This window comes from Triturus cristatus, chromosome 3_1 (assembly GCF_964204655.1).
Source record: "Triturus cristatus chromosome 3_1, aTriCri1.1, whole genome shotgun sequence".
Taxonomy (NCBI): Eukaryota; Metazoa; Chordata; class Amphibia; order Caudata; family Salamandridae; genus Triturus; species Triturus cristatus.
The window spans coordinates 560,752,929-560,776,461 of record NC_140583.1 but is presented as its reverse complement, the minus strand read 5'-3'; the positions used below and the strand labels follow the sequence as shown (position 1 = coordinate 560,776,461).

Here is a 23,533-nt window from a genome sequence, read left to right as displayed (position 1 = left end):
TTACAGGTCATGACTGTTGTGAAACAGTGAAAGTATCACTCTGTGCTTCCAAGAAGGATATTTCAGTTTTGATTGTTGCAGAAGAAACTTTCCAGTTTGTTCAGGATGAAGCGTCTGATGCTGCCCAATTCCTAGCTTCTAGTGCAGGAAACCAACAAGCCCTGATATTTACAAGATTCTTGGACAAATCAAGACCAGCTTCTGGGGATGCTTCCATTCTTGATTGCAAGATAACTCTGGCATTTCATCATCTCAGTTTGCCTGAAGAATGGAATGTGTTGGGAACAGACAAAAGTATTAATGGTAAGTTTGGACAAAAGTATTAAGTGTTTTTATAGCGCATTATTTAAATGTAGCAGATTTGCCTGTTTTCTTTCCAGTTTGTGTCTATGTAGGACCTTGACCATTTCGTTCCACAATTAAGATTATTTCTCTGTGTTATTGACTGTAAAAAGATGGCGTCCATCTAGAGCTGAGCATGTGTGTCTTTTCAAGCCTGACTCCACCCTATTTCACACACTGCTGTCCCATTTTCTACTGACTGCTGTAAATTGGAACCTGTTCCCCACCTGCTTGAAAAGACATTTCATGACCTGAACCTTGGCCTTTTTGTGGGATTTTTATTTTGTCAGTGCTGGGCTTATCCTTCATGTGCTTTTCAAATTAAATATTTGATAGAGACATCTAACCTTACCTTTGAATTTCCCTAGGCGTCAGACTAGATCTGTAAGATTTTCGTGATCAGTACCACTGCACGCTGGTAGTTGACGTAGGAAGGCGTCGCGTGGCCCCATCCGCGCTAGAAGTGACGTGCGCGTTACCTGTGTAGGCACCACCTCGGTGCGTTGATGTCAGTTCTTCTCTGTCAGTTTTCGACAGGATTTTTGTGACATTTTGTCTTTGCTTTTAGGTCAAGCATAGCGGCAGCGCACATACGCTGCTCGCTCTGTGAGGCATGCTGTAGTAGAGTATGCTGTCGAAGCCTTGCCCACTCTCCTCCCATATTTTTTATTGGCTGGTGTCATTATCCCTGGTAAATGCTGGCTTCTGATTCATTGGGGCTTATTAGTCCCTCCTTGTTGCCATTTGTTACCTCCCATAAGGACTGGACCTTTTACTTGGCACGTTACACAGACTGCTTTATTTTGTGAGTGAGCACTATTTTTGTTATTGACAATGATGGGGACAATGGTGGCTGCTTTATTTTGTGAATTTTCATGTTGAGTGCGGCGCCCGCTTCAGGGACACCGTGCTCGGGTTCATTATTAGTGTGTGTACATTACTGGTCAGTGCACTTTGTCCAGGCCATACATTAGATGTGTGGAAAAACTGCCCGATTGATGTTGCATGCTGCAGACATTAGCTTTGTCAAGGCCAAAAGGGATGTGCCCTCAAGCGTAGTTGTTACCAGCACAGCCATTGTTTGTGTCAGGATTGTTTTACGTCACTATGTTAATTGGGTTTTGACCTGCGCGGCAAAGGTCACGAAGAAGCTTAGCACTTTACAATCCTTGAATGGCTTATGTTACTTATGTTACTCACAAGCCTGAAGTTGAGCTTCTTTATTATTTCTTTACTTGAATATAAAGCCTTTATTAAACGGCTAACCACCCTAAATACTTGTGTAAACATTTGCAAGAAAGAATGGCACTCCTGCACAGTCCGAAAAATCTTTCAGTTGATTCGAACTAGTGTTTGAGAAGCAGGTCCACACAAGGGCTTTATTTGTCAGTTGACACGGTCTACCGCACATGACCCTCATACTTCTCCCATGGTGCTGGACCGGCACTCAAACCATCGCATACAAGCCCAGTAGTGGGCTACGCTTATGCGTGGACATCAAGTCAACAAAATGCTTGGGGTAATGGAAGTGACATCACACACACTTCAATTGCAGGTGACACCAATGGTCTGATATCTTGCCCCAATGTGAGCCCCTCAACAGCCAAATTTATGGCAGTCGTTTGAGAAGAGCGAGGAATGGAAAATATAGTAAATCAACAAGGCTTTTAAATCCCTGTTTACTTTCTGTTTCTGCTGTAGGGGTTAGTGAGGTGTCTCAGGGGTACCAAAGGGCATGCTAGCATAGCTACCAAGTTCTGTTTGCACATATGTGACATTTACATGTTTTTAGTGTACTTATGGGTGAGATTTCTTTAGCTCTGTCTCAGGCATACAAGGCAGCCAAAGTAGGCGGGAGAGTAGTGATCGCGGCAGATTCTGGATCTCTCAGGAGGTACCTGGGTGCATCACAGTGCTCAGACATTTTGCTGTTCTCGAGTGGAGTGTTGTTGCCATATGCCAACCATGGATGGCTCAGCTCAGGGGCAAACTTCAGGGGGGGCGAAGACTCCCAGCCAGGGCTGGCTTTAGCGTTAGTTGCAGGCGTTACAGCAGTCGTTTTTGGCCTTCTCCTCCTTAATAACTTCCTTCAAGAATTCCCTCATTACCACTGTCCAACAGTGCACCTCATTTTTTATAGTGCTACTCATAGTTCACTCACACTCAGTTCTGTGATCTGCATGGTACGGTAGTTTACGAGGAGCCAAAACTGCCATTAGGCAAAATCCTGAACTCTCACTAATCACCAGAGACATCTTGAAAATGTTATTATTTTCTGAAAGCTGCCTGATGCACAAGGAAGTTATTGTGCATTTAAACCAAAAAAGTTTAAACACAGCCGCCCTCCAAAGTTGATGCCAGGTGTGGCAGCACCTGTGGCCCCGCCTTAAACCAGTCCTGCTCCAAGCAATGGAGCATGACAAGCTTTTCCAGAAATGGGGTCAGAGCTAACCTCCTCGACATTATATGAGGAAAAAGATCTATGTAAGTTGTGGAGTGTGATACTTTCCCCTAATTCCTGCAATCAAAACAATGTAACCATTTCTTGTAGATGATTTAAGGGAGAGTAGATTTCTCCCCTAATAATTTTTTGACATTTATGGGATCACATTTCTAAAATTTTGCAAACCATTATAGGGTGTCCATTAAATATTCCAGTACTTTCAGGGTCCACCAGGGAAGCCTGACCTTTCCTAGAAGTGGATCTAATGTCTGCTCACTCTCTGTCCATATTTTTCATTTCCTTGTGTCATTGTCCTTCCTAAATGCTGGCTTCTGATTCGTTAAGTCTTGTTAGTCTCTCCTTAGTACCGCCTTGCCGTCTTTTGTAACCTCCCATCAGGACTGGACCTTTTAGGTGTGTCCTTTCGATATTCCCTGCATTAGCCCTTCCGGAGAACTCTTTGCCTAGTTAAATTTAAAGAGCACTGGTGGGACACCAGCACTAGCAATTGCAGCTTTTTTCTTTATTGGTATTTTCAGCACCCTATGAGCACTTTCACCTTCAATTAATGGGCGTCCGCTTAACTTTTAACTATCTATCCCCACCCGCCTTGCACGGACGCTGCGCGAAGCTCGCCCTGTTAATTGCAGAAATCTCGGGGTGCTTCCTCCATTGTTACCCCTCCATCCCCCATCCTGCCCTTCGTGTAGCTTGCGTTTAAAAAAAAATGTATTACATACTTCATGGTGTTTGCCTTTCTTTTACCATTTTGGGGCAGCCCTCAGTCGGTAGCACACACACAGCGTTTCCTCTCCACTGGTCTCTACCAGTGCTCCTGCAGCTGCACAACACCCACCTACACCACTTTCATGTTGAGGGGGAGGAAGAATAGGAACCTCCCCACGGCGCGTTCAGAAAGTGATTAAACTAGAAAGTACACACGGAGGACTTTTGCATGCATAGCAGGTATTTTTTATTTATATTGAGTTAATTAACTTTGTTCAAAAAAATCGTTACTTTGAGCCTGTTTCACATGGTAAATATGCCCCCCTCCCCTCTTGCATGCAAAGCGGGCGCAGTGCTAATGAAGGAAATCTCCTTGGATGCTTCCTCCATTGTCCACTCTCTGATGCGGCTGCCCACCGAATACAAGCATTTGCAATGCAATAGGTCATGCATTGTAAATGACAATACCTTTTATTTTTCAAAACTGATAAATAAAAGGCATTGTCATTTACAATGTCAATAGCTTAAACTCTCGCAAATGCGAGACCTATTGCATTGCAAAGGCTTGTTTGAGGTTTCCTCTTGGTGTGTCGAGGGTGTCATCGACAAAGAGAGGTTTTAAACCCTGTGCCGTCTGTCACTGCCTATGTCAGTGACTGTACTACACCTTGTGCGTGGTGTTTGGAGTGCAATCATGACTCCAAGTTGTGCTCCGACTGCCTGGCCATGGCAGCGAAGGCTTTGAGGGAGCTGTCCCTGAAGCTCCTAGCGGCCTGGCAAACGACTCCTCGGAAGTTACGATCCCACTCAATAGAAAGATCACAAGACCGTTCCAGATGCCTGAAGTCCTCTTTGTCTCACTACAAATCATCAGAGCACTCAGGTAAAAGGCACAAAAAACACAAGAAGTTGAAATGTGCTTCGGCTTGTCCTCGTCCATCTGCCAATGCAATGATGGAACATCGGCGTTCAATGCCTGATTCCTCAGAACCTGTGCTTGAGTAGACTCTGTGCCTCCCCAGTTTTCCTAGAATTGGAACAACCCCAGCTCAAATCGAAGTTCTTGGAGGCGTGTGCCTAATTTTTTAGCGGCCTGACCTCTACTGCACGCTTTCGGGCCCCTCTGAGCCTTCCCTCTGAGCCGGAGAGGGCCCCATCTGGTTCTGCACCAGCTGCTCTGGCCCGATGGGTCCCTATAGATCCAGTCATGAATCCAAACTGCCGCTGGTCATATCTTTATGACCTTCCCCGACACCGATTCTTCCAGCACCATCAGTGCACACCAGCGGTGCCAGCCCTATTCTGATCCCTGACGAGCCGAGCCGCAGCAACCAACGCCGATCCTGGTGCTGACAGAACCCCTGCATCCTAGGTCAGAGCCTGAGCCCTATTCTGAAGGGCTAGGTCTTGGGGAGGAATGAGAGGGGTCACTGGACCCTTTAGAGTACGAGTATGAACATGATATCGACGGGTATGAAGAACTGGGTGATGCCAGACGACTGGAAACTTCTCTAGATACTGGCATGCTCCTCCCCTCCTTTACCATGGCTAAGGAGGACGGAGCGACATATGCAGTGGTGGTGCAGAGGGCGTCTGAGGTCCGCAACCTTCAGGTGCCCTCAGTGGCAGACTAGACTAACATCTTGACAGAGGTGTTGCAACTGGGAGTCTCCTCCTCTGAGCCCCTACTCTCGTTCAACGAAGCAGTCATAGACATACTCCTGGGGACCTGGTCCAAACCCAGCAGAGGGGCTCCTGTGAATAGGATGATTGCCTGCCGCCACCTCCCCCGGGGACCTAAATTTCTTCACCCAACACCCTACCCTGCAGAGCTTGGTGGTCCAAGCCACTACTTTAAAAAAAAAAAAAATTTTTTTAAGAGTTTTATATAGCGCGAACTTGACCCGAATCGGGTATCAGAGCGCTTTACATAGCACCAGTTGCGTTACATTAGGACACATTAATTTTTGTTAGGCGTGGGGAGATTAAGTGATTTGCCCAGAATCACAGGAGGTTCAGCGTCATTGCTGAGACTCGAACCCAGTTCCTCAGATTCGAGGTCGACCGCCCTAGCCGTTAGGCCAACGCCAGACTTTCATTGTGGTCAGTGAACACACTGCAGGCTTAATGCACCGTCATTCCCACACACTGTAGGAAACGGTTGTGCAAGTGCTGCCACAGGTCCCAGAGGAGACCTGGGCCATTCCCTCTCAAGCAGTTACAGGTGGGAGAGACGCAGCAATGTTCACTCTATGCTGTCACTTGGCCACGCCTGGCTGAGAACATCTGGCCTTTCAGGGTATGTTCAGGCTTCCCTCATGGACATGTCTTTCAATGGCACTCATCTCTTCGTAGATACTGCAGACTCTGCGCTGGTTCGCTTAAAGATTTCGTGGGTTACGGCCTAGTCCTTGGGCCTCTCTGCTACCATATGTCCCCAGTCTGCCTTTCGCTCCTTTCATGGCCACGGCAGGAGCTTTCAATTGCGCCAACCTTATCCCAGCCTCCGAGCCGTGCAAGCTTCTCAGCCTCTGGGTTGATGAGGGCTCGGTTCCTACAGGCCTTGTGGGTCGGGCAGCCTGCGATCTCGTCCAGCCACCACCCTCCACCCACCCAGCAGCTGCAGCTTCCAAACGTTCCTGATCTTGGCCTTTTAGATCATGGGTGTCCAGCTGGTGACAGGATCAGCTGTCTCCTACACCACTGGCAGTCCGTAACATCGGACAGATAAGTTCTGCAGATCGTCTGAAGGGCTTACTCCCTTCCCTTTGAAACTGCTCCCCCCTCCATGTCACCATCTTTTGACTGGCTGACAGAGGATCATCTGTCCCTGCTCCGGGAGGAAGTCATGGCTCTCTTGGCCAAGGAAGCCATGGAGAGGGTTCTGGTGCCAGAAGTAGGCTTTGCTTGCTACTCCCAATGCTTCCTGGTCCCAAAAGAGGACTAGGGCCTTTGTCCTATCTTAGATCTCCGAGCCCTCAACTACTCCTCAGAAAGGAGAAATCCAAGATGCTCACATTGGCTCAGGTCTTATCTGCCCTGAGCCCAGAATACTGGATGGTAGCTCTGGGCTTGCCAGATGCCTATTTTCACATTCCTGACCTGCCTGCTCATCTGCGTTACCTGTGATTTACGGTAGGCCATGAGCATTTACAGTTCACTGTGCTTCATTTTGGCCTTACTAGCACCCTTGGGTGTTCACTAAGATGATGGTGGTGGTTGCAGCTCATCTGCGCAGATCAGGGGTGCATGTCTTCCCTTATCTCCATGACTGGATGCTGAAGGCGGGCTCGCCTCAAGCTGTCTCCCACTTCAAGGCTACGGTGGACCTCCTGCCTTCGCTGGGGCTCGCAATCAACATGTTGAAGCCACACCTGACTCTGTCAGATTCTCCTTTTCATCGTAGCTGTTCTGGACACAGTGCAGTTGCGGGCTTATCCTCCAGAGTGGCGAATCCAGGATATTCAGGCTATGATACCTATGTTTCAGCCTCTGGCCTGGATTTCGGTGACCCATCTGGACCCAAAAAGAACATTCTTGTTCTACCTTGACCGCACCAGAGAGTTCCAGGTGGATTACCAACGCTTTGTGGGGTATGGTGCAAAGAAAGGTTGGGTGGTGTAGAAATGGACAATTTTTTGATGGGTATTTCTCTGCATCAAGATCTGCTACATACTGGAAATGAAGCAGCCTCTTGAAGGCTTACGAGCTCATTCAGCCAGAGCTTAGGCTGCAACCACTGTGTTAGCCAATGGAGTTCCAGTTCTGGACATGGACATCTGTCAGGCATCCCTGCACATGTTTAGCAAGCATTATTGCCTGGACAGTCAGGTCTGTAGCGATGGTCATTTTGCCTGTTCAGTCCTGCAGGACGACTTAGACTAAAGTTGTCCGCAAACCCACATCCAGCGATGGTATTGCTTGGTTATCTATTCATAGGTAAGGAATCTGCGGCTAGATGTCTCTATCAGATGAAAATGTTACTTACCTTTTATAACGCCTTATCTGGTAAGGACATTATCTAGCATTTGATTCCTTACCGACCCACCCATCGTCCCCACAAATTTCTTGGGTCAGGGCTGATCCCTTTTAGGGCACTTCATGGCTCATCACTCTTCTGGCATGAAAAGTTGTGAAAAGTAACTGACGTAATTGCAGCAGTGCGTCGAGGTGGTGCTTATATAGGTGACGTTTACGTCCCTTCGAGGGCGGACAACGATACCAAGCGGAGCCGACTGACCCCAATCCTACAGGTGCGCTCACGATAAAACTTCCAGATTCAGTCTGGACACCTAGGGAATATCAAAGGTAAGAAATCTGTGGCTAGATATTGTCTCTACCAGATAAGGCGTTACTGAAGGTAAGTAACTTGTTCTCTTTTTTTTTCGTCTGCTACTTTTTTGTACATAGGCTTAGTCGGTAACTGCATCAGATTAAAAATGGGTAGGTGGAGTCCTGGTTCAGGTGCAATACTGTAAGCAGTAGGTGCTGGTAATTTTAATACTTTCCATTTATTTCTGATCACTTCGCACATGAGTATTTCTACAAACACTTCTCTTTCACTCTTTCAGAGCAACCATGATGAAATGAAATCCATAAAATTGTATAAACTATAAATGATTTTGATATATAAAATTTGGTTTGATTATTTGAAACCGCGTTAATTGTGATCTATTCAAATTAGTTTTTTCACTCGCCTAGATTGCAAATTAAATATTGCATTTCTCTTTCATTGTCTCCCAATAGGATCATACTGTTATATGTACTGTGTACTTGGTACTTTTAAGAAGGCAAAACGAATTGTACCACCCTTAAAGGACTCCTCACCAAACTCATGTAAACGGCCAACGCAGGATGCATGTCTTGGTGCAGTCCAAAGTGAAAACACAACATGTCACACATCCCTGTGTGCCATGTCTCCTAACTGCATGTAATATTTGAAAGTCACTCCTATGGGGGCCATACATCTCTAAGGCAGGTTGCCTTATATTACATGTGAAGGCATAGCTGCATGAGCAGATATTCCCCTGTGCTGGGTTCAATTACCCATGATTAACACCATCACCAAAATGTATCCATATACCCAAATTCAAGGATTTTGTTTTTCACTTTTTCAGTATTGGAGAAAAATTCATTAGTTGAGGATTACATATCAGACAGTAAACTGCAATTCGAGTTAAAAAACTAACATCCTTATGCTTTGTTCCTCCTGACTGTGGGCATAAATAGTACACATCTATTACTAAATCAGAATATTTTACTATAAACAAAGACAAAGTGGACACACTACCAAATTACTTTGAGGACACATGGATTGGCCATACAAGCAGGTTGGTTCACAGGAGGAATCCAAGGATTCCTGTGAAGTGGTGGAACTGTTACACAACCTGCTTATATGGAGGAGCAAAGACTGATAATGCCATAGAGGGATGGCACAACTCCTTCAACAAATCAATCGGTAAACCTCACTCGAACCTTTGTCATTTTGGGGAAATTTTGAAGAAGGAACAAAGTTTGCAAGAAATGAGAATAGCACAATCATTGACTGGTAGTCTGAACTTACGAATTTACAAAAGAAATGTCTGAGCGACTATTGAAACAAATTCAGCAGTTTTCTTTGATGGTGGCTTCAGACTCAAAAACAGTATTGCACATATACCACATTTCAAACTAACACCTGTTCTATCTTACTGGCCTGTTTTGCAATTCATTTTTTTAACTTAAATTAGCACTTTTCAAATATTTTTTTTGGGGGGGTTTCCTACCTTCAGTTGTCTTCTTTCTTCAACTCTTGGACTTTCGTTAAATTCCACAGTTCATCAAGAGTCTGAACCACTCCAAATATCCAAATTATCAAAACCATAATCCACGATGTAATCCAAATCCCGTGCAAAAGAGACACAGATTGCCATTGCCATATTTTACAGCAAATACAGTGCTGCTAAAATATACTGTGTAAACTAAAAAAAGAGAAAAACGCATCTCAAAAAGAAGTCCCCAAAAATGAAGTGTTGTTAGCAAAAAACGCAACAAGAAATCGATCATTGCAATCCACCGTCCATACGTTTTTAATCCATCCATAATCAGACTACAAATTTTCAAAAGCCCAAAAGCACAAACTTTAACATGCAGTAAAAGATATGATGACTTTCACCTTTTTTTTCCCAACGATGTCCATACATATATATGCAACAAATAAACTATAAACCCCAACTCCCTCCCTCCCCCGATTGCACAGGTCTGCACAATCCTGCCCACCACTTGTATGCACAACAGGGGGAATGGATCTCTCCGAATCCCCCCTCCATAGCACCCCCACATCCCATGGTGTACCTATGATTTATCCCAATGAATGTGTCCCCGCTGTCGGCGGCGGGTCTAACATCAGACCCCGAAAGTCCACCCAGCATCTCCAAATTTTGTAATGCTTGCGTGGGCATCCCCTAGCGACAAAGATAGGTTGTTCCAACCAACCCCATGCAGAAGTCAAGCCCATTATTCCATGCGGCCAAAGATGGGGCCCTTGACGCCTTCCATGCCCTGGCAATGTCCCTCTTCGCCAGTGTAAAACCCAACTGCATGAGGTGTATATTATAAATGTTGCCGCCTATCCCCTCCATAACATGAAGCAGGGCCAACTGTGGTGTACGTGGGTGCTCCTACCCCAGGACCTCTGATAGACAGTCAAATGCCCTCCTCCAAAAACGAGCTAGGGATAAACAGTGCCAGACCGTGTGAATAAATGTGCCCTCCTCCCGCCCGCAGCGAAGACACAGGGGAGGCGGTCAGCCCTGCTCTCCACAAGCATGTTCGAGTAAAGTAGACCCTATGGAGGTACTTGAACTGAACAAGGCAGAGTCGCATAGCTATAGCCGCCCCCCGCGGGGCTGCCAGGGCCTCCGTCCAGTCCTCCTCCTCCAATGTGCCCACATCCTCCTCCCAGTCCCCCCGGAGCTTCTGCAGTGTAGAAGAGCAATATGTAACCAGGGATTGATATATGCGGGAGATTTTCCGGTCGGTTAAATCTCCCATAAAGACCTTAGCTTCCAATGGGCTAAATTCCGACAGTGACTCTAAGCCCTCTAGGCTACGGGACAGGGCGTGCCGAAATTGAAGGTAGCGAAAGAACTGGGACCGTGGCATGTGGAATTCTGCCTGAAGATCTGGAAAAGATGTGAGCGTCAGGCCCCTCATGACATCCCCTAGAGCTGAGATGCCTATATTGTCCCACCCCCGAAACCCATGCAGAGCCGCCAGTTGAGGTAGTTGTCCATTATTCCAGAGGGGGGGTTTCCCGAGTCAAGGTGTTCCACCATCCCATATGTCGCAATGCCTATCTCCAAATCAGGAATACCACCCTTGTGACCGCCGGCAGGGAGCCCCGCAACGGCGCAGACTATTCATTTTTTACTTCAAAAGCCATTACATATTTTTTTCTTTTTATTCAAACCAAATTATTATTCAGATATTAAAATTAATACCTGAGTATTAATACTCTCCCCCACTACAGGAATTAGATGTCACAACTGATTCTGGGCTTGAAGCCATGCCAGATATGCATCCAAACTACGAGTTATGAGTGCACTGCCATGGTCCACTGTCAATTGTGGTTTGCCGAACGTAACTCAATAGATCCAACACTGTGGGATGTGGAGGTACACCTTGGGCTGTTGTTGTGGAGTGCGTGGGAGGGGGGGTCGTCTGGACCCGTGGGTGGTGCTATGTTGCATAAACCATACAATCATAGTTATGTTTTAGATGTCCCTAATATTATTTTTCGCCTCCCAAGTTGGCAGCTCTCACTACAGTACACTTACTGCCATTTACTTGACAGAGCAGTTGGCAGTCACTAATTTTTTAGTATGCAGTAGACTTATATGAGCCACACGATAGTAGACACATTGAGGTATGCAGTGACGTTTCTTTTAATATTGTGATAACCTATGTAAGTGACATGAATATATTGGCCACAGCCTGCTTGTAAATCGTACTGTATTGCAAATATTTGCTGTGTTCTTTGTTATACAGAAAAACTAATAAAACAGATTCAAACACAAATTAATACACTCCCCCCACCTAAAACCCCTAATTCACTTGCATCCCATGCCAGAGGATGGGTGTTACACCCTCATAAGCATTAATTATAATGATTTTATTATAACTAACAATTAATATTGAAATCAATACTGATTAATACCCATATATTGAAATTAATACCTGGGGATTAATACACCCCCCCCCCCAGTTTCCTGGCATCATGTGCCAGAGGATTGGCATTACATCCTCACAAGTATAATTTTTTTACAAACAATTCTAAAAAATATTAAAATTAATAGGGATTAATAACAGGCATTAAAATCAATATCTAAGTATTAATACACTACCCCACTCAAAACCCCACATTCTCTTGCATCCCGTGCCAGAGGGTGGTTGTTACACCCTAATAAGCATTGCATTTAATTATTTAAAAATAACAAATTAATATTATCAAATCAATTTTTTTTATTTGATTCAGACCTCGTCTGGGTTCAACAAATACATAATTTAACAAATTGTATTTACAATTTCTTTAAAAGCACGTTGTAGACATGGGAATTTAAATTTAACGATGACAAATACATAATCTGTGGTTATTAAAATTGTAACTTTTTTTTTACAACTTTAAAAAACTCTTTGCCAACTTGTACAAGTTATAGCAAATAAATTAATTTTGAGGAGACTTACACAATGATATTAAATCTTGAGATAAAATAGCGTTATATCTGAGGTGAATAGGTTTTATGAAATGTTGCCGGGCTTCTACCAGGGTTGAATTTGGGCAAATTAAAAGTGCATGGCACAGGTCTTGCACTCCACCGTTACACAACTCACAGATACCTGATGAACATTCAGAGGAATTCCATCTGGAAGAGTACACTTTTAATGGAAGAATTCTTAATCGCAGGAAAAGGATACAAAGCCTTACTCTATATTCAAGCTGAAACTTTAAGTAATGCTTAGGAGTTTTATACACTATAGTGTCTGCATATTTTTTGTAATGTTTTAATTGAGTACAATACTCCTTGTCTGAGTCAAAACTCATTCTTGGCATCATATGTTTTAGAAAGAGCTTCAAATGTGCTGGAAACCAACCCTGCAAAAGTGCCATAGTGCATTGTGATGCCTCTTGGGCTGCTTTAAGATAACTATTGAAAGTATGCAGTGCCGATTCTTCTTTTAAAGTCTCGAATTTTAATATATGTCTTAGAGAGCCGGGATCTGCATGTGAAAGATTAAAAGTCCACCTTATAATATTAGAGATGGCTTGAGCATATGTACTTATTGAATAGAGCTCAAGTCGTAGGGCTTGTGCGGGAACAGATTTTGAGACTTCCAGCAGTTTCCTTAGGATAATCTCTTCTTTCACTTTTATTGGTTGCCAGGTTTTAATCTGTATATATTTCAGAGCATAAAATGGAATAGGTGGGATTTTCACGCTAAAAACCTCTAGCAGGGATTTAAAGTGTCTTTCCAGTCAAGGAATAAAATCTCTTTAAGGCCCCAACATGGGAATTGGCCTTTCGCCCCAGGTGATGAAAGTGAGAAGCATTTTGGAGATTACATGAGAATATTTGTCTCAAGTAAACGTACTCTTTCACTACCTCAATTGGTTTACCTCCTAAAAACCAAGTAAATGGCGAAAATTTCCTTCTTCCTTTAAAAGGTAAAACTTTTGTTTTGGAGATATTAGGGACCAAGAAGTTTTCATTTGCGTATCTATTTAATTCAGTTTGGTTTCTTTGTAATCCAACTGGGGTGCGATCAATTATAATGATATTGTCGGCATACATTAGGCCATAGATGTCACTTTGTGGTAGTTTTGAGGGGAAAATATTAATTTGGGAAAAGTACCCCTGTAGATTGCTTATATAAATGGAGAATAACAAGAGGGCGAGAAGGCAGCCTTGTTTCAAACCATTCATCGTGGGGATTGGTCTGATTAAGCCCTTATCTCCCCCCATTTTCACTCTACACCATGTTGCAGTATGCAAAGATATAATTATTGTGAGTAAATCGTGGGGGACCCCTAAACACTCTAGCTTTTCCCATAGACTTGGCCTGTCCACGCTGTCAAAAGCAGTTGAAAAATCAATAAAGGCACAGTAAACTGGTTGTGATTTTTCCACTACATACTTATCGAGAACAGTCTGTAGAATAGCAATGTTGTCCGTAATTGAATGTTTTGAACGAAAAGCAACCTGTGTCATGAGGATCACGTTGTTCGAAAATGCCCAATCTTTTAGATGGTCCAATACGCATGCTTCGAAGATATTGCCAGTGGCGTCTAAAAGGGCAAATTGTCTGTAATTGATAGGATTTGAACTAGAGCCTTTTTTTAAGAGGGGGACGGCAATGCTCCCTTGCCAGGATTTTGGTATATGCCCAGTCTTGAATGAATACTGAAAAAGAGGAATTAAGAATTTGTTTCAGTCTTCCGGGTTTGATTGAAAAACTTTGATCGGAATGTTATCTGGGCCCATTGCTGCAGATGATCCGGCGGATTTAATAAAAGCGTCAATCCGAGTAGCTGAAATTGTTAACATGCCCTGTTCAGATTGACCCTTTTGATCGGGGCACTGGCTAGAAGAGGCTTGTATTTGGTTGTTAGATTTAGAATATGTTTTTCCCATTCGGATGGTGGAACTGGCGACGCTTGAGTTGACTTTTTTATCCCCATGTGAGCAGATACTATGTTCCAGAATGCCAGTTTTTGTCCTTTTGGGCTTGCTTTTCTTTTGCTTTAATTTGTTGACAAAGTTTTTTTTTATTTCTTATTTCTTTTTGTCTTATAACACAGAAAGATAGGAACTGCATTTGGGTCAGTTTATTTAAGTGTACTGACTGGTGATCTGTTCGCTTTCCATTGTGAAGAGTTTTGCCTTTATCTTTACTAATAGTGTTTCCCAATGTCAAGTGTGCATGAATGCTTACGTACGTGTGCTGTATAAATAGTGATCTGACTTTCATAAACAGATCTGTGCTGCAGATTACATAGTCTGAAATAAATGAACGGTGGTTACATGCACTGGTTAACAAAAACACTTACCCAAAGCACTTACCTTAATACTCGTTGTAATAGCATGCGTTGTAATGGCATATACGTTGTAATGGAATTATGTTGTAATGCTTGTGTTGTAATGGTAGTTTCCCGTTCTGGTTTGCCATGCAAGAATTACACATACCTTCTGCGCTTCCACATACAATTGTTGCCCTACTGTGTTATTAATTTTTCACTTCCTTCTCCATTAGTTATAGACTGCTTTTAGCCTCTTCCTAATGAAGTAATTCCTTTACCTTGTATACTCTATTAATTGTTTCTTTCTTTTCTTATTTTCTTGACTTTGATTTGCAACAATTTCTCCTGTTAAGGTTATGTTTAAAGTGTCCCAAACAACTTCATAGGAAGAGGAGCTATCCTCTTCCTGAAAATATAAGGCAATCCCCCTTTTTATATTTTTAACTAATTGCGAGTGGATTTAGCGTCTGTTATCCTTTGACCAGTAAAAAAGTATTGTTCTTTTCCGATGTTAATTTAATACTAAGCCTTAGGACTGTATGATCTGAAAAACTGTTTCATATAAATCCAACTACAATTGGGATTTGTGAAGATGTCAACACTAGTCTACCCCAGATTCTGATTGATGGTTTTTAAAAAGCAACATAAAGCTTAATCTGTGTATTTTTCATTCTGGACAGATCATACAGCCCTCATTCTTATTTATTTTTTATAAGTATTCATTGGCTCAGTAGTCTTGACATTGAGTTACACAGGGATCTGAATGGTGTGTATGTGGGGCTTGTGTGATATGCTTATCGTAGCAAGACAGAAGAGTATTTGAGAGAATGCTTTACTTATTCACAGCAGTTTGTCTGAGATTGGGGATCATCGCTAATTGTGTTCTGTATTAGAAAAGATAAATTCAATAGCTGCAGGTTACCCCTTTTTGGACTAAAATGAATGTTTGTGTCCTCAGTGCACTTGAATTGTAAACCCTGTGCAAGATTGCGTGCCCAGCTGTTTTTTCCAGGTTCTACAATTGCTGTCACCAGGCCAGGAGGGATTTGTGAAGTTTGAATGGAGGTTTTTGAACTAAACGCTAGAGGGAGGCTATGTCGTTGCTGTGAAAAGTTTGAGAATATTTTTTCCTGGAGATCAAATTTTTTATTAATATATTTTTCTTCTCTCAGCCTTGATTTTGAATGCTTGGGATTTTGCTACTGCCCTTTCCATTTACTGGTTTGACAGCGATGTGCTGAGAAGACTGATTCGCAGCTCCTTGTTTGTCAGGGTGGTTTTTGTTTCTTTTGCTACTTCTGCTATTTTGGTGGTTATGGTTGCCACTTGTTTAGTTATGTTGCCAAAAGGTTTGTTGTTATTTGTCCATATTCACTTTGGCCTTTAGATCTCTCCCATGGCAATTCCCCCTGTATTGCCAACTTATTTATTTGTGCTTTTGTGCCCTTTTCTAAATATGAAAGTAGACCTCTTCTGAGAACAGATGTGGGTGCATTACTTCTAATCATTGGGACTGCACTTATTGTTGCAACCTCTTGCAAACTTGGTGCAGACGTTTTGATGTTCTGTAGAGCACATACAGTCAAATACAGTGGCCTTACTCCCCAGAACCTATCTTCCCAACAACCTTCTGGTCCTCATCTCTCCTCACTGTCCCACCTTACCTACGTCCTCACAGCGCTCCCACTTAGCCCCGATGCAGGCTGCACTGAATAAAAGGGGTCCAGGCTCTTAAAGGTTGTTAAGTAGAGTGCCACCAGTGAAAACTTAGAAGGCCAAGAGCTTCTCCCTGAAGAATTAAATAAGAGGTTTTCTTTGTCTTCAACTGCCTTATTCCTGGTTTCTCTGTTGCACTTCTGATGTCCTGTAGTTTGTTGCTTCTTCAGCAATTTTTAGGGAAGGTACATTTTTTGCAATACTTTAGCTTCACTCAAGACACAACCTTACTCTCATCTTCATCCGTAATCCTGGGTAGCCAAAAGGTAACAATGTAACAATCAGAGTTCAATTGCTGCGGACTGTACTAGGGCTGTCTATCATTCATAATTTACAAATGAGCTGTTCTATTGTAGCGCTGCATGGCTTTTCAAAGCCAACCAACATTGCCCTACACTTCTCTTTACTAGTTTGTCATTGTTGAGACTTTGTTGATCATTTTAGCAAAAATGGTGGGGCGGCGACCAAGGAGACTGCCGCTGCAGCCATGCTGGGGTAGAGGGCATACTGAGAAGTGTTGAGTCACTAGGTGCTGGTGCTTGGCAATGATCCCAGTGCCAACAGGGCCATCATGAGACTAAACGTTGCCTTAAATCTGATCTTTATTGAAGAAGTGCCTGGAAGCAACCAATAACATTTCTCTTTTGTAGCATTCATTTATAGTTTATTGTCTAAAATCAATTCAGGTTTTCAATGTTGCTTTTTAAATCTCTTTACAAGTGGCTTAGTGTAGCTAGAGCCCCAGATAAAACAATGCATAATTTTTCTGCTCTTAGAGCTAGCCATCATATGGTGCTGTTATCAAGACTCTTAAACGTTTCCTACAGGTGCATACAAATTTGATTTTTCTCACTACAGTTTTTATGGTGATGAATTAAATTTATTTTTGAGGTCTTATGTGTTTTTAAGGTGTGATGCTTAAGTATACCTCATCAAGGTAAGTATTTGCGTCAGCATGTTCAGTTGTATGAAGCGTCATATATTTGAAGCACATCTTTGTCTTCTGTTTTTTCCTTTGGAATAGAAAACCATTTCCAATCTACCTATTGGTGTTTCAGCTTTATAATTCAGTTTGCGCAATTCATTTTAGTTGGTGAAAGTTTATTTAGCTAGTAACCAAATATTAATGCTTGAATTTCATCCTAATTTCTTTTGCTAAAGCTTTCTGTCACATTTTAAGGTCCCCCATTTTCCTATAAATGTTCGGTATAAAGCTTTGCAATTCATAGTAGAAGCACTTATAGTGCCTGGTTTAAGGGCCCCTTTCCCAGGTTCCCTAATACATAAATGTTAATCCCATTGTAGGAATGTGAGGAGGAGCAGTTGGTTGCTTTTTAGTTCTCATTTGGGTACAATACTAGTTCTAACAATGGGATTTTGGTCAGCTCATTGTTTATTATACGCTGACTTTCTTTCCAAACTCTTTTGTTTGCTTCTTAACTTGCAACTATCCATTCTCTTCTTGTGATTGTTCCTCCCTCTTTACCATCCTTTTGATTGCATCCTTACTCTGCTTACATTTAGGGAATTACTGTTTTCTTTCTCTTTTAGCACTCAGTAGGAGTGCACTTGTGTTCGTCTCTCCTTATGTGCTGCATGCCCCTTAACAAAACACTCTGCTCCCTGTGCACGCTCTGTGTTGCTCCCTTCTCCCCTCCCCCGCGCCCTCAAGGCCATCAATTATTTCCCCCACAACTCCCTGGCTTCTCCTTGTTTTTTGTTTTTAAATATTTTCTTCTCCAGCTTCAAATGCCTTTTTACTCCCTTGCCCACGGCTCATTCTTTCCACTCAAACCCGCATCTCTACTGCTTCCCCACCCTTTGTGGTCTTTAAAAAAATGTCTTTTTAAATTTTAAGGCTTTTGGAGGGACCGTTTGCTGCTTTAAAAATGCACTTTTCTGTAAGTATTATATATTTTTTCTAAATGGCACCCAACTTCTTGAATCGGTAAATAACCAACAAGAGCAAATGATGCCCATGCCATTCTGTATGTGCATGCATTCTTGAGTCTACGGAATAACAGTCGCCATTTGCAGCGGTGTCATCACTCCTTTGCTTGTTTTATTTTTTGTTACCCCAATGCTGTACAACATTAGCAAAATGCATTAGCAAAGCCAGTACGTCGAAAAGGCGCAATCCATTGGCCTAGCCAGTGCTTATTTCTTTTGCATCCAGCACTCCATGGGAGTACATTTGTTTTCATGCTCTGTCTATTCCTTTGATGCAGCACTCCGTCTTTACCTACGCAGGACCCTGCATGGGGTTGCAGTGAGGGACTGCACCAGCCTATAAAGGAATATCTGGGGATACATGGGATCTCCTTTAACTTAACCATAGATTTTTAGTGTACATTCAGTGTGCCTTCCGATGGCTTTGTGCCTCTGCTTCTATGTTTATAATGCTCTGCGGATGCAGAGACAAAGTCGCATTACCTTGTGTAGTGTAACTGGTGATCATGTAAAGCATTCTAATACCTTTGTGTCGAGTTTGCGCTATATAAAACTGCAAAACAAAGTTTCCTTTATTGGCCTGGGGCCACCCCACAATGCAAATGAGGGAACACCCCCTTGAGGTAGCGCCGCTGCTATATGTTCTCTGGTGCTGACTGTATTACAGAATTACAGACGGGGCTCACATGCATCTGCAGACCCTTTTATAATACAACAGTTCGAGGCATGTGTGCTGCAGATACACATGCTTTGCATACTCCTGCCATCTAGTGTTGGGTCTGGATGTTTGCAAGTTGTTTTTCTTCAAAGAAGTCTTTCCAGTCACAAAATAAGGTGACTCCTTTCGGTGATAGTGCGCATGGACATCAACTCCATTGTTAGATTGTTTTTTTCCACCATCGGGTTTAAACATATATTGTTCGGCTCTGGTTCGTAACAGTTCTTCTGGTTCACCTTGTTGCGCAATCCGCTCTACCATCAACTGTATTGTTCTCCAACACGTTTCCCTGTTCTCCGGTTATCGATCAGGAACCACTCTATCTTCCGTCTGACACATCGGGCGGCCATCGGACTTTGCCGCGTTGGTCTACCCTTCCGCCGATGGAACGACTCCATTCCAATTCTGTCCTCTGTGCAGCGCCAAGTACCCTTGTACCGATCTACATCAAGTCTGTAACTTGTGCCTCTCACCCGAGCACAAGGAAGAAGACTGTGACGCCTATAAGTCGTTTTGGTCGAAGAAAACTCTACACAGTCATCTGGCTAGACAACGAGAAATGCAACATGAAAAAATTCACACACTCCGGATATCTTCGGCGAAGAATTGTAGCATGAAAGCTTCAAAGCGTTGGCAGCAGAAGAAGAGGCCATCTCTGTTCCAGAGTCATATTCAGAACTTGAGATCAACTTGGAGTCCAAAGAGGTGCCTCTGGGTCAGGATGCTGTGAGTACCAAAGACTCCTTGCCCCCAAAACCTTTTCCTAAAACATAAGGCTACGGCACCACCTCTGCCTTCGGGCCAAGGTCGGCACCGAGGCAATCTTTGTGGTCCCGCCTCCTAGCTCGACACAAAAACTATCAAGCCTTCCGGCTGGGGATCGAGTCGGCCGAAATCATCTTCGGATCGTAAACCCTCCGCTTCTAAGGACAGATCTGGTTCAGAGCCGAAACACTGGTGCTGAGGGCAAATCTGGTTTGGAGCCAAAACCCTTCACTTAGAAACCAAAACATGCTTCGAAGTCGAAACCTTCTGCTCACAAAAGCAAAACTATTTTGCCGCCGAAATCAAAGGACAGCCTCTCTGAGCCTCGCAAACCAATTTGAGACGTTCTCAAGGCTAAATTGAATCCTAAACAGAAGAAGCTTTATATCCATCCTGATACAAGACATATTTCTGGCAAGACAGCCGTCAAACACAGACTTCTTTCAGAGGACCCTGCTGATAACATTCCTCTGAATAGAATAAAGTACATGGCTACTAACCCTGCCTCTCAATCCCCTCCATCTCTTCCAGAGTTACCAATTCAAGATCCCTTACACATAACACCTTGAGGATCTCTACATACACGGCCTCAAGGGGATGATACTGATGAAGAAGACACTCATTTGCCTGTAGACCCAGGGAATGATTACACCATTGACCCTCCAGGGGATACTGACCCGGAACTTTACCCAGCAAAACCATCACCACCAGGAGATAACATGGCTTATCAAGAACTTATCACTTGAGCAGCAGGGTGTCATGGGGTTTCCTTAAACAAAGAGTCCTTAGAAGAAGACTTTTTTTTTTTTAAACCCTTGGGTCCACACACAGGTCAAGTCAAACACTCCCTGTGTTAAAGGACATGAAGAGGCATGCAGATGACTTCTTCAAAGACCCTGTGCAATCATGTATTTTAACCCCCAGAGTTAATAAAAACTTTAAACCTTCTCCATCTGTCCGTGTGTTCATCAGAGGACAATTACCTTTTGATTCCCTAGTAGTGTCCAATGCTTGCAAAAGGGCTAATTCACAAACACCTGGTAATGCGCCTCCCCCAGAGAAGGAATCTTCAGCTTATAGATGCCTCAGGGAAGCGAGTCGCTGCTCAAGCCGCTAAACAGTGGTGCATCTTAAACACACAGGGCCTACTAGCTAGGTACGACAGTGCACACTGGGATGAGATGGAGCAACTACTGCAACATCTCCCAAACGAACACAAAAGCAAAGCACAAGAGTTAGTTCAAGAAGGCAAACTAATTTCTAACTCGTCTATTAGATGTCCTCTAGATGCTGCTGACACCGCGGCTAGAGAGTAAATACCAGCATTCTCCTCAGAAGGCATGCATAGCTTAGGATTTCGGGGTTTAAACCTGAGTTTCAGCAATCTATTTTAAACACCCCTATCGACAAAAAACACCTGTTTGATCCTGAAGTCGATGCGGCTTTATCAAAAATAAAAAATGACATGAACGTAGTAAAGTCCATGGGAGCGCTCCAGTCTCTATCAAATAGAGGCTCCTTTTGCCGCTCCTTTTACAGAGCAGGGTCCAAAAACCACATCTTCAGACTCAAATGCTTCCTCATATAAAGGCAACACTCAATCCTCTCCCAATAGGGGTTTTTAGAGAGGGGGATATAGAGGAAACACTTCCAGGGGTAGAGATGCCACTGCACACAACTCACCTTCTCCCAACAAACAGTGACTTGCCAACATTTCCCCCTGATTATATAACACCTGTCGGGGGAAGACTTTTGCAATTTCTCCCCATTTGGCAATCCATAACTTCCAACAAGTGGGTAATTGATCTTATCCGACATGGTTATTGACCAGGGCTTACCACCAATCCTCCAAACATCCCACTTTGCAATCACAAACTGTCGTCACACCACTTACAGTTACTCAAATGGGAAGTGCAATCTCTTTTAGAAAAAGGAGCCATAGAACCAGTTCCATTACAGTACCAAGGATCAGGTGTGTAGTCTCTCTCTCTAATCCCCAAAAAGGCCGGGTCCTTGAGACCCATTTTGGATCTCAGTGTTAAACCCATCCATATTGTCAGAACACTTCCATATGGTAACTGCATCCTCTTCTACAACAAGGCATTTTATGTCCACACTAGATTTAAGACACATACTTTCACATTCCTGCCCATCCAGCTCTTTGCAAATATCTCAGATTTCAGATAGCAGGCAAACACTATCAGTTCAAGGTACTCCCATTCGGAGTAACTACTGTTCCCAAAGCGTGTACCAAATGTCTAGCAGTAGTGGCATCTCCATCTCAGCAGAGTACAAATTCACGTCTTCCCCTACGTAGACGACCGGCTCATCAAAGCCAGCACACACCAAAAGTGTATAAAACACACAATAAACTTACTCCACCGATTGGGCTTCACAGTGAACGTGCAAAAGTCTCCTCTATAGCCTTTACAAATACAGTCTTATCTGGGAGCGCCTCAACACTCACACGGCTTTAGCCTCTCCCAGTGCAGCCAGAATTCACAATATTCAGACTCTGTTATTACAGTTTGAGGCCAATCAAACCTTAACAGACAAAACATTTATGCAATTGTTAGGAATGAACAGCTTCATGCTTTGCAATAATGCCTCACACAAGACTACACATGCGTCCTCTACAGGAATGCTTAGCACGTCTGTGGAATCAGTCACAGGGCCAATTAACAGATCTAGTATTAGTAGACAGCCGCACCCATCGCTCTCTGTAGTGGTGGAACCCACAAAACTTATCAAAAGGGTGACCTTTCATCGACCCTGTTCCACAGTTCATGCTAACAGCAGACACATCTTTCACAGGTTGGGGTGCACATCTCCACAATTGCACAATTCAGAGTCTCTGGGACAACAAGCACAAATGTTTTCACATCAACTTTCTAGAGCTACTAGCAGTATTTCTAGCACTCAAAGCTTTTCAGTCTCATCTAATAGACAAGGTTGTCCGAGTCTGCGCTCAAAACATGACAACCATGTACTATATACAAAAAACAGGCGGGACACACTCTCTAGAGCGGTTACACCTCTTTCAGACCATCTGGATCTGGGCAATTCATCACAAAATTCATCTTCTGGCAGAACACCTTGCAGGAGTCAACAATCACATTTTCCGATCTCCTCAGCAGAAGGACACAGCAAATAAACGAGTGGTTACTTCATCCCCAAGTTGTCCTTCAATACTTTCAAAAACTGAGATTTACACAAATAGATCTGTTTGCCACAGTGGACAAGGTAAAATGCCCAAACTTTGACTCCAGGTTCCCACACCCTCGATCCAAAGGCAATGCCCTATGGATCAATTGGTCAAAGATATTTGCCTAGATTTTTCTGTCTCTCCCACTCCTTCCTTTTCTGATTCAAAAGCTCAGGCAAACATCACTCACACTGATTTGAGTAGCTCCCACATGGGCCCGTCAACTATGGTACACCACACTTCTGTAACTCTCAGTAGTTCCACATCAAAAGCTACACCTCAGTTCCAGCCTTCTCACTCCGAACCGTGAAGAAATCAGACACCCAAACCCCAAGGAGCTCAACTTAGGGATTTGGCTCCTGAAGTCATAGTTTGGATGCTTAAATGTGCCACCAAACTGTATTCTAAAAGAAGCAAGAAAGCCCACTACCAGAGCTTGTTATGCAGCAAAATGGAAACTATTTATTTATTGTAATAACAAGATCAATCCTTTAGATGCTTCTGTTTCAAACATTGTTATCTTCTTCACCTACTGCAGTCGAATTTAGCTTGCACATCTATTTGATTGCACCTTGCAGCAGTGGCTGCATATCTGCAAAATAGATAACATTT

At 43.3% G+C, this 23,533-nt stretch overlaps 1 protein-coding gene across 12 annotated transcripts in view; it reads left to right on the top strand.

Moving 5' to 3' along the window:
- AKAP13 (A-kinase anchoring protein 13) overlaps positions 1-23,533 on the top strand; it is a 1,236,163-nt gene that overhangs the window by 318,825 nt on the left and 893,805 nt on the right. For all 12 annotated transcript variants that reach the window (XM_085644487.1, XM_085644486.1, XM_085644483.1 and 9 more), the window contains exon 5: positions 7-303. In XM_085644487.1, the coding sequence (XP_085500613.1) occupies positions 7-303 (297 nt within the window). The remainder of the gene's footprint in view (positions 1-6; positions 304-23,533) is intronic.